Source organism: Curcuma longa, chromosome 15 (assembly GCF_044706935.1).
Source record: "Curcuma longa cultivar G26 ecotype Majalengka, Jawa Barat chromosome 15, ITB_CL_G26_1.1, whole genome shotgun sequence".
In the NCBI taxonomy this organism is placed as follows: Eukaryota; Viridiplantae; Streptophyta; class Magnoliopsida; order Zingiberales; family Zingiberaceae; genus Curcuma; species Curcuma longa.
The window spans coordinates 6291974-6304226 of record NC_133875.1 but is presented as its reverse complement, the minus strand read 5'-3'; the positions used below and the strand labels follow the sequence as shown (position 1 = coordinate 6304226).

General features: G+C 33.3%; 1 protein-coding gene across 1 annotated transcript; it reads right to left on the bottom strand.

Annotated features, from left to right (window-relative positions):
* Positions 1–1603: 1603 nt before the first annotated feature.
* Positions 1604–4460, bottom strand: LOC141846046 (uncharacterized). The gene is made up of 3 exons (XM_074734032.1): positions 4208–4460; positions 3766–3985; positions 1604–2137 (listed from the first exon to the last, which is right to left on the bottom strand). Exons 1-3 carry the CDS (start codon positions 4405–4407, stop codon positions 1922–1924), a joined length of 636 nt encoding a protein of 211 aa, XP_074590133.1. The 5' UTR covers positions 4408–4460; the 3' UTR covers positions 1604–1921.
* Between the last annotated feature and the right edge of the window lie 7793 nt (positions 4461–12253).

Below are 12253 nucleotides of genomic sequence, written 5' to 3'. Positions count from 1 at the left end.
TGGTGAGAAGAAGACGGTAAAAAGACAACAACAATCATAATAATAAAGTCTTTATTTTATTATTTATATTTAAATAATTTTTATTCTATTTTATAATTACTAATTATATTTTTTTTATCTTTTTTTATCTTAATTAATCTATATATTTATTATGATTTCACATCATCTTGGGTTAAACCTTTTTTGGGACACATTTATTAAACAAATAACTATACATATTCATACTAGAAAATATTTAAATCAATCCACCTACAGTATTCTTGTTACATTCTCTTATTTCAATATATGCTAACACATTTTTTTTCTCCAAAATTCTTCATGTAATTTTTATTGGAACTTTATTATAAGTTTTTTATAGGATAATAAATACCATATGTAAGTTTTGATTTTTTTTATACTTTTCAATATACGCTAGCACTTTTCTTTTTCAAAATTCTCTATGTAATTTTTTTTAGAACTTTGTCATATTTTTTTTAGGACAATAAATATCATATGAAATATTGATTCTTTTCTTAATATTTTTCACACAATTATCATAATAGATATATAGGTGACATTTATAATAAGAATTTAAATTGATTTTCAATTAACTCGATTTTTTTATTTTTATATTATTTTTTTTTATTTTTATAATACGACTCATTAACTCAATACTTTTATAATTCATATAATTTTATAATTTGAGAGTAAAATACTTACCCTCCATAATTAAATATTTTCTTAATTTTTAATATTAGATTGGTTATTCATAGCCTACTTTCCTACATATTTTAATAACTCTTTTAGAATATCCTCAATTCAATAACTTTTTTTATTTTTCATCTCATTTAATATCTATTCTACTTTTAAACTTTAAATACAAATATAAATTTCTATATTTTTTGACCTATTTAAAAATTTTAAATTAAGTTAATCATCTAACCCTTCATAAACTTGAAGAAAACATCATTTTAATTCATCCTTTCTTTCTTTATTCTTTATTGGTGTTATTTATTGATTCATCTTTAATACATCTTATTTGGATAACATCTTTTATTTTTCTCTCTTTATCTATTTTATAAATTTCGCTTTCCTCTTCTTTTTTTTTTATCAAATAGTCATTACAATATTTGAAAGTTTTATTCTTGATACTATTACAATATTTGAAAGTTTTATTCTTGACTTACCTACTACTTCTTTAGATACAATATACAATAATAACAACCAAGCTATACTATACACTTCATCAAAGGTGAAATCTATCACTCCAACGGTTCCACACGGTTGATATCACGATCATGTTTGAGGAAATAAATCGAGAAGCTACAATTGACTACAATGGAGAAAGACATTGCTTCGACTTCGTTAAGAACCAAGCTACTACACACACACATAATAGGTGGTCTTTTTTTTTCCTTTAGTTTGTTCTATACATTCTTATAACATCACTAAATTTTTTTATTTAGTAGCGTTTATCGTGTTCACTAGCACCATTAAGAGAGGCAATAACAATAGAGAAAATAAAAGAAGCAAAAAGCAATTTCATTCCTCGCAAGTGATTCAATATCATCGGCCCTACAACGAGATACACACAGATAAAAGTAGACCCTAGGAGAGAGGGCAGGAAAGATCAACTGGAAAATAAAGATAAACAATAATAGGCCAATAAGGGTGAAAATAAAGACGTGCATACAAAGTGAAATAAGTGGTACCTATCATAGCATCTAATCTTGATGCACAGGGGACCAATAGTATGTTGCTTTGTTAGAAAGGCTAACCAATAAAATTTAAAGGTAACTACTTACGCTTACTATTCATTGGAACGTCAATTTTTTTTATATGCCCCAATGTGATGTTTATCCCAATGTCTAACGATCAAAATATCGTTCAAGAAAAATATGAATGCAATAAAAAGGATTCTGATGTTTCTCTGGCTTCTCACTCACAAGTGAATATTGCCGGCTAAGTACCAGGAGTGAATGGCAAGGCTGCCAAATGCCAAGATGTTGGCAAGTGAAGAAAAACCATGAATCATTCCAAATTTCTTGTTCATTGCTGCAAGTTGTGGATTAGTTTTCGCTACTTGCACATTCTTTGACCACCCTACTTCCTCACCGATGCTCAGATCTCTCTCTATTTTATGCCTCTGTTTCATCATCTGCTTAAGAAAGAAAAAGTCAACTGGTGGTAAGTAATATAATTGAAGATGTAAGAGTGAAAAGGAAAAGGAGCAATCAATGAACATAAAAAGCGTAATGTAAACCTAGTATTGCAACAAAAGCAATCTAATCTGGGCCACAATTGAATGAAGCATATACTTTCCAGCTAGAAGAATCTTTATCCAATACACATAGGGCTGATTGCATCTTCCTGAGAGAGTCGAGATAAATTGGTAGTCACATGAAGCTCAGTACAAAACTGTAAATTAGTTGCGTCACACTTCTTGAATCTATAGAAGAAACTGACTAGGAGTGTGAAGGGAGGAGACAGAGGAAGAGGATAAGAGGAGAAACAATGCATTCAAGTGAGACCGTTCTGATCTTGTCCTTGACTCATGAGTTTGTAGTGAATCCTTTGCTCCCCAGTGTTTGATTCCTCTCGTTGAATTGATTTCATCAGGTAATATGCCAAATCGGATTTATCCAAGTTCTAACTGTGTCCAGAATTCAGGGCTCCTAAAATTTATACTTGTTTCAGTGTTTCTCTTTTCATAGGTGACTCTGATCCATGTAGATCTTGATTTATTGCAGGTAGACTTAGGTCTTTCCCTTGAATCCTAAACTGAGTTTTAAGCTTCATTTGGCGTCCAAAACTAAGTGTGAATAAGCCCTGAGATTCTAGTTGCTGCCACTTATCGTGCCTCTTATACTTGAGTCACATGGGCAACCATACAAAGGACAAAGGGTCTCAATCCATCAGCGTGAACTACAACACCATAAATAAAACAATTGAGAAGATTATGTAGATTATTAAATTTGTACATGATTATAACTCCAGTTCTGAGGGCATCCAAGTGCATTCAATATAGATGTCTAAAGCAAGGTAGTCATGCAGAGAATAGGCATGACTACTTAGTATATAAGCCAAATAAGAAAAGTCAGCCACTATGCTTTCATCATATCCCAAATGAAAAATAAAAAGAAATGACACAATGACAGAGTTCGAAAATACAGACCAGTTGAGTCTACAGAGTTAAAATAGAAAGAATTTGGATGGGTCAGCACACATTTTTGGTGTCAAAAAAAAACTTTTTTTATTCGGCATTCTTTTAGTAAGTTCTTAATTGAACTTAAAGAGAGACCAAAAAAGAATCTCATCCAGACCTAATGACAATGATAATAGTTGGGTCTTCTCTGACTAATGATAAAATTCACAATGCACTAAGCAGATACGATGTCAGAATCACAAATTAATTAAAATTACTCATGCACTGGATATGTCGAGTTACATATCATCAAGCAAGGAATGGACTCCAGGTAGAGTTGCAAACTATTTTTTAGATCTCCCATGTTACAGTCCCTAAACTAGAGTTTTGGGTACCATCATTGACATATTGCTCGTTGACATCATTAAGAATATATATGATTGACTCTCATTAACATAGAGATTTTGTTACCGCCGTCAACGTATTGATACTAGATGCATAAACTATTATTAAATATAGATCTACTTGACATCATTAATAAGAAGATTTCTATAATCTATACCTAAAACCAGTAGCAAGGTAATAACAAATATTACCTAAGAATAAATGGCAATTTTTTTTGACAAAGATGATCATATTACCTCGATTGTCATTGGGGTGAAGATAATCAAGTTGGATAGGTTGAATCCAAGTGCAGACAGGAGGAATACAAGCTGATACCTCTCGATCAATGAGGCCGACCTCCACGGGTGGATATAGGCAAATGCTACAACCGAAACTGCTGAGCAAACAGACACCAATGTGAAATACGCAGGGAACATTTTGCTCTGAAGGTTTCCGAACTGATGCCTCGGCAAGTTTCTGCAATGTTCACAGGGTTTTATCACAATCTAACCAGCTGCCACACAGATTAAGCAAAAATAAAAAATAAAAAAATAGTGACCAAGATGAGTTTCTACGATGGGTAAACCAAGCAAAAAGATTTGAAGCTCTATGAAACGGAAGATTGGAACTTTTTACGGGGGGCGATGGCATTTTTAAAATTTTTTGGCGGAAATTATCCAGGGAAGAAAATGGGGTTACTTGAACATGATGATCCCGCCGATGAAGGTGACCCAGAGGGCGGCGCCCCAGTCGGTGGCGAAGGCGAGGAGATGGAGGATCCTGGCGGCGGTTACGGCGATGGCTGGAGATTCCGGCCCCGAGTCGAATACATCTGGCGCAAAGACAAAGCCCACTGCGAAGAACGCCATCCCCGTCAGGAAGCGGGACGACCACGCCATCTCAAAGCCGAGATAGAGCCTGGATCTAGGGTTTCGTGGACGATTTGGTGGGTTGGGCAGTCGAATCGGCTCGCGTGGCTCTTGAAGCTCGCGGACGTACGACGGAGAAGGCGACGCATTTCTTTTTCTTCCTTTCTATATAAATAAAAGAAATCAGACATTTTATTTCAATCCAAAATAAAAAGCCAAGCTGAGCTAAAGTTGTTCAAATTTATTTAGTAAAGTAATTAAGTAAATGTAAAAAAAAAATGATAATCCCAGTAGCCACATCTCTGGGGTGATCGGTCCGGTCCCAGGGAAGTTTCCCACCGACCACTAGGATAAATCGGGAAGCGCATACGGCGGCCAATTCAGATGCTAGACATCCTTTGATTGCGTTCCCCATTTGGAGGAAAATTCATGCAAATACGCCGTAGCTAGGGATCGAACCGCGGGTCCCTGAGTTACAATCCGGATGTCCTACCGTTGCACCATTGCCCCCGGGGACAATTAAGTAAATGTAAGTTGCCGTTGGGATGGTTATTTAAGTTTAATTTATGTTTTTTTTTTAAATTTGAATTTGAGTTTGAGTTAACTTTAGCTCAAGCTTCATTTAAATTTTAACAATTTTCCATGTCGCATAGGTGAGTATGCGATTTACCCAAATCACATAGGTGGTTTTGAGATTATTGAGATCGCGTTGCATGGCGTGGATTCAATTCCCATTTTATCTTTCTCAAAAATTTCGTGTTTGGTTGCGTGATCATCCGAAATATGAATGTTTTAAACAGCAGTCCAAGGCATCTCAATTCTCAACGAATCACTCATGTGTTTTTTTGTAAAAAAAAATCTTGACATCACCTCGCTCCCATTTCATCGGCGAAATCAGAAATCCTAGTTCTCACCGATGAAATCAACATAAATCCCTACTTTTACTTCACCAACTCTCCTCTATTAAGTGTTCACCAATGCTTTCATTAGCCTCGCTTATGCCTCATCGACTAAATCGAGAACGGTAGCGCTCAGTGATTCATCGATGACCGCGTGATCTCCCTCTAGTACAAAGCTTCCATTCCTTCAGTTTGTGCTTATTCCATGGAAGAATCAGTGATGCAGGAGCATTCAAATATTTTTATTATTAATTTTGATAATTTTTATTTTTAGTAATTTTTAGAGTTTTTGATATTTAAAGTAGTTTTGAAAAGTTTTATTTTTTATTTTAAGATTTTTTAAATCCGTTTAGGATTTTTATGATTGAGTCTGTTAAGAAATTTCCCTTTTTATTATGAATCTTTTTTTTTAGAGTTTGTTAAGATTTTTTTTATGAGGAATATTTTTTTTTAGAGTTTGTTAAGAAAATTTTCTTTTTTATGAGTAATCTTTCTTAGAGTTTGGATCTATATAAACATCTTATGAGTTGATGTTTAAGGAGAAGAAATTTTGGTTTAATAATATTTTCGACTATGCCGTTTATTTCCCTATTTCTTGTTATTCTTCCGAATTAATAGGTTTTAGAAGATTATTTTCGACGTTCGCAATCGAATCCACGAATTTAATATTGCTCCCGGGATAATCGCTATCCCACCCGGCGTCAGTTGATATCAGAGCTCTTAAGATCCGATGGATCGTCGTCATGGTTGTTATCATGGTCGTGACAGACAGGTTCCGGCAGAGGAAGTCTCACACCGTAATCGTAATGCCCAAGATGAGATTCTTGATCCACAAAAATAAGTTACAGAGTTATTCCAACATCTAGCGGTGCAAGATCTTGAAGATTGTGAGGTTCGTGATCGTGGTCGTGATAGGCAGGTTCCGGCTGAGGAAGCCTCGCACCGTGATCGTAGCACCCAAGATAAGATACTTAAGATCTACAGAGACAAGTCATGGAATTATTTCAGCGTATAATGGTGCAAAATCTTAAAGATCGTGAGATACATGGTCAAGATCGTGATAGGCAAGTTCCAGATGAGGAAGCCTCACACTGTAATTGTAGTGTCCGAAATCTTAAATGTCGTAAGTTCTTTTCTTTTTACTTGGATACAATTTTTCTTGAGAAAGATATGAACGACAAGATCGAAGTAGTCAGTGATCCAATTTATAATGAAGACGAGACCGAGTTCCAACGTCTAACGATACAAGATTTTGAAGATCATGAGGTATGTGGTCAAGATCGTGATAGGCAGGTTCGAGATGAGGAAGCTTCACACTGTGATCGTAGTGCCAAAAATCTTAAAGGTCGTAAGTTCTTTTATTTTTACTTAGATACAATTTTTCTTGAAAAAGATATCGACGATAAGATCGAAATAGTCGATGATCCAATTTATGATGAAGACAAGACCGAGTCAATTAGCGAGCCAGTATATGACGAGGTATTTTATGGTGATGATTGTAAGATTCTAGATGACAGACTATCTAAGGATGCAGTTTATGTTCGATCAGAAGTACAACAACCGCTTAGAGATTTGATTGAGTTAATATAAGAGGATCTTCCTCCTATTCCACCACTTACGCAACGACTTTTGATTCATCAGCACTTAAAGATTTTTTATTTTGAAGAACTATCCTGAACTCGAGAATGAGTTCTTTTCAACCTAGGTCGTCTAATACATAAGCATCTAGCAACATGATTAGTTTATGTCTTCTGATACAATTATATTCCCTTTTGAGCTGTGATAAGAAGAAATCGAGGCTATTAACTTTTTTTTTGGGCTTTGAAGAAGGACGATTGAGGCTACCAGCAAGGAAGATGATCAACCCGTGACCTCCTGATGTCATATTCGTCAGTGGATCGACGAGAATTTCTAAAGCCCAGCAATTACAAATGAATTTTATTGATTTGGTACAAGACGATCTTCTTCCTAGTCGACCACCTGACACTACTCTAAACTCGAGGATGAGTTTCTTTCAACCTGGGGTGATTGATGCAAGAGCATCCAAAGAATTTTATTATTAATTTTGATAATTTTTATTTTTAATAATTTTTAGAGTTTTTTGTATTTAGAGTAGTTTTGAAAAGTTCTATTTTTTTATTTTAGGATTTTTTAAATCCGTTTAGGATTTTTAGGATTGAGTTTAAGAAATTTTCTTTTTTTATTAGGAATCTGTTTTTTAGAGTTTATTAAGAAATTTTCCTTTTTTGTGAGGAATATTTCTTTTAGAGTTTGTTAAGAATTTTTTTTATGAGGAATCTTTCTTAGAGTTTGGGTCTATATAAACATCTTATGAGTTGATGTTTAAGGAGAAGAAATTTTGGTTTAATAATATTTTCGGCTATGCCATCTATTTCCCTATCTCCTGTTATTTTTCCGAATTAACATGTTTTAGAAGATTATTTTCAGCGTTCGCAGTCAAACCCATGGATTTAATATTGCCCCAAGGATAATCGCTATCCCGTCCAACGTCACAATTATTACCTATGTGCAATTTTCTCTATCACAATTTGCTTTAACTCTAATTGTTCACGAGTTATTTATTTTGTAAATGAACTGCCTCTTCATAGCATACTTAGCAAATGCATTTTAAAAATATTTTTGCGTTGAGAATACTGAATACCTACATAAGAATCGATAGTTTTTAAGTTACTACTATTGCCATTGAGTGAAGTGAAACATATGAAAATTAAAGAAAAATACATTATATCACTATTTTAGTTGACTACATATTACATTATGAAATGTAAAAAAAAATCATTATACTATTATTTCAAATAATTTTTTTAAAAACTTATTACAACATAAATTTTACATTACCTTACTAACTAAAAATGTATCACTCCTGTCTGGTTCTTACTCTTGTAACGCAATAAGTGTTAAGTTCATTACATAGACATTTTGCTAATGGAAACGTATCTTCATAGTCACTATACTCATTGAAGATCACTGACGGATCTATTAATTAGTCCATATCATTTGCTATAAATTCATCAATGGAGGCATCCCTTCCAATTTCTCCTAGCATTCTACTATCGTGATATTTTAGTTGAGTCCATGTATCTTCAAACATTTATTCCAAACAATGACCTATAACATCCTTAATAGTAATAGCTTCTTTTTTCAAACTGTATCTAATACTCTTTCCAATACTCACCACAATACTAGCGGAACTGGAAGATAACATCTTACTACTACTAGTATTTATGTTTAATGTATCATAACGGAGTCAAATTTTTTTTTATGAATTAATCGATTCCATCTTATGTGACAACACTTCATCAGAAAATGAATCCTTACATTGATGTTACCATAAATAATAAGCACTTTTATTAAATATATGAATATTTCTATAACATACTAGTCAAGTGAAGAAAATCAATATATCATCACACATTTCTAAATTTGTAGTTACATATTTTAAAATTTAATATTTCACAAACAAATAACTTTAAGCTCATAATCACATAATTTATTAATTGATTAAGGATATTGCCAATAAAATTTTGAAGACAAAAAGACAGACAATGAAATCCTGATCCATAACATTAACAACACAAGATAGTCAACATTTTACTAAATCATATTGGCAAGATTTCTTATAATCTTAATCTATACATTATATTAATTCATTTATAGATTAGTAGAAGAAAATTTACATGTTATTCACGAGATTGATTAGAATGTAAAACTTCATCTACGTTATGATTTCAACTATCGCTACTATTGTGATTGGTTTTTCTATAATGACAAAAATATTAGGCAACATTACAAAGATGTCCTATGCTACAATATTAGTAAGGGCATATTGAGATGTTATCGTCACCTACGCGGTTTACAAATTATCTGAAATGTTGGTTGACAGAATTTAACGAGTACTTGAAATTTTCAAACTACACTTAGTAGCTAACATTTCACTTGAACCCTACTCTAATACAATAACAAAGAACTGACAAAGTTATTGCCTGGAGTGAGGTTTCATCAATTTCAACTTCATGTTTAAGAGGGAGGCATGTGGTTGGGAGCTGCCTCTTGAAGACCATTGAAGACAAACTACACTATTTGTGTGAAGAAGAAGTTGCACCGGAGTTACGTTTGTTAGGTTTTTTCTTAGGTTTTTTCTGATCACCTTTTTTGTATACAATAAGCTAAAAAGTTAATTGGATATGAAATTGCATCGTTTTCTCTAATAAGAAATTGCACCGTTCGTCGAAAAATATTAGGTACCGACCCAACATTTGTCAGCTTCTCTTCATTCAACTTTTTCGTGCATCAGAAGATCATCGTTCGTTGAAACATAAGTTGCACTATTCATTGGGTGTCACCTTTGGTTCAGACGAACATTGCTTTATCCGAGAAAATGCGAATGTGGTTTGGAGTGGTCTTTGCTTTGGACGTATATGACATTGTCTTGTAGGGGTGAGCAGTACCTGCCCGGCCCGCTAAACCCGCCCGTCACCCGCATCTGGAACCCGCCAACCCGCAGGTTTAAAAAAAATTAAAAATAAAAATGGATAGAAAATTGACAAACCCGCTTGTACATGGGTGGGTTTCGGGTTTTAATTTTAAAATCCGACCCGCCCGCCTATTTATATACAAATAATAAAATATATGTATACATATATTAAAAATGATTTGTTTAATAATAGATAAGGACAAAAAAGAGGGGTTTCCAGCAGCAAACCCATTCTCACATTTCGGCACTTTCCTCTCTCCCAACTTTCAAGCTTCAGGAGTCGAGAATCAAGGGTACTTTATGAAGTATTTTAAGGAGAAAGGAGAGATGGATGAGGATGATGAATTGGATGATTGCATTGCTGAAACTGTAGAAAATGAGGATGATGAAACTCATGTGACCGAGAGAAAAGACAAGCATGTTGGTCCACCTATTGAAAAGAATTGGGAAATTGTAAGGTACTTTATGAAGTTCTTGAAGGTTTTCTACAATATTACTATACGATTTTCGAGTTCTTCTAGTATCACTGCCAATATTTTCTTTCAAGAGATAGTTGGTATGCATACTATTTTGAAGGCTTATTCTAAGCATGTAGATGCTAGTTTGGCGGCTGTGGCAATTGAAATGCAAGGAATGTTTGTGAAATATTGGCAAAAGCTTGAAAATTTGAATCCTTTACATTCGTTTTTTTACATTCGATAACCCGCCAATCCGTCCGCCCGCCGGCACCCGCCACCCGCCGAATTTGATGCGAAAAAAAAATCGAGTTGGGTTTAAATTTTATTAACCCGCCAATGGTGGGTCGGGTGGGAAAATCGTACGAATCCGTCCGACCCGCCCGCTTGCTCAGCCCTATTGTCTTGCCAACGAAATCAAGAATAAAATGGAAAATGAACCCATACGAGACTGCACGATTTGAACAATTCCAAAGCGACTTATGTGATTTGCGTAAATTGCAAAAGTATCTACGCGATTTAAGAAATTACTGTTTAAATTTTATCAAGTTTCTAATTTAAATTTATTTGATTATATAGTAAAAAGGAATTATATACTAATAAATAGGAATTATATAGTAAACTTTTAGACGAATTATATATGTATATATATTTTAAAAAATGGATTTAAGCTACTATACGTCATTATATATATTTTATTAAAATTAATTATAAAAACTAATTTCAATAATATCTCGTTAGATAATGTCTATATATTAATTTCTCGAACCAATCGTTCAGCCGAGTCTTAAAAGGATGATATGATATTTGCACAAGTTATATTCTAAATTAAGTATTTTTTATAAAAAAAATCATAGTAATTTCCTTTGAAACGTATAAGGACCCTAATATTTCAAAGGATTAAAAGATATTCTAATTTATGTGTTAGATTAAAAAATTATTATCTGTTTATTTATTTCAAATCTAGAACTATGTTTACTATAAAAAACTTATAAATACGTTTCTCTGACGAAAAAGGGAATAAATCATATGCTCAGTTTTTAACATTTTTTTAAAAATGTTTTTTATTAAAAACAATTTTAATTATATATATATATAAATTCCGGAAAGAAATGAAAATAAATTTGTAAAATTAAATAGAGAATATGTAAAATCGAGTAAAAATATGCTGAGTCACGCGTGGCACTGTCCTAGCATCTCAACTTCTGAAATACTGATATATAGACCACATCTGTTCTCATTTTTTCTTTTTGGATTCTTTAAATTTACTTTTAAAATACTGCAAATAAGAACAACTCAATGTATTTCACCTACAAAACACACTCATATCAATAAAATTACAATTAATATTTAAGAATTACTGTATAATTCTATACTTACTTTAATAGCATCCAATCTCATTGTGTTGAGTGTCTTGTCTTTTCCTTTAGTTTTTTGATCTCCTCTTCTTCATCAATCTTTTTGGTGACTAATATAGTATTGTATTCTTGCATTTCCAATTTTTTCCCTTGCTTTTGAGATTTTTTACCCCCTTCAACCTCCTTCATTTGTCTCTCTAGTCCTCTTCGTACCCAAGACCATTGCTACCATGCAAGTGTATCTTTAGGAGTGTCCCTGAGGTCATAGCGACTTCTATCATGTCCTCTTCTCATTAGATTGGTTGATGAAACTTTAGAAGAAGGATGTCCTATAGATGAGTCTGTATCAATTTGTGTAGGTTATGTGTCGTCCCATTGTGGTGTTGACTCAAATTGAGTGGTGAGGGAGGTCCCAAGTAAATGGACTTCCTCGGGAGTAAGGAGAATATCAACAATAATCTGAATAATCAATAATAATATATACTCAATTAACAAACCTTTACATATATAATAGGATTGTAACATTATTTTAAATACACCTTATGTTTATGTGGAGAGATGAGAGTCCTTCTAACTTAGCCCTTATACTTTATTAATATTAGAGTAAGTAGACCTCCACTTGCTTATTCTCGGTCCTATGAAGCTGTCCGGCCGTTGAATGGGGACATG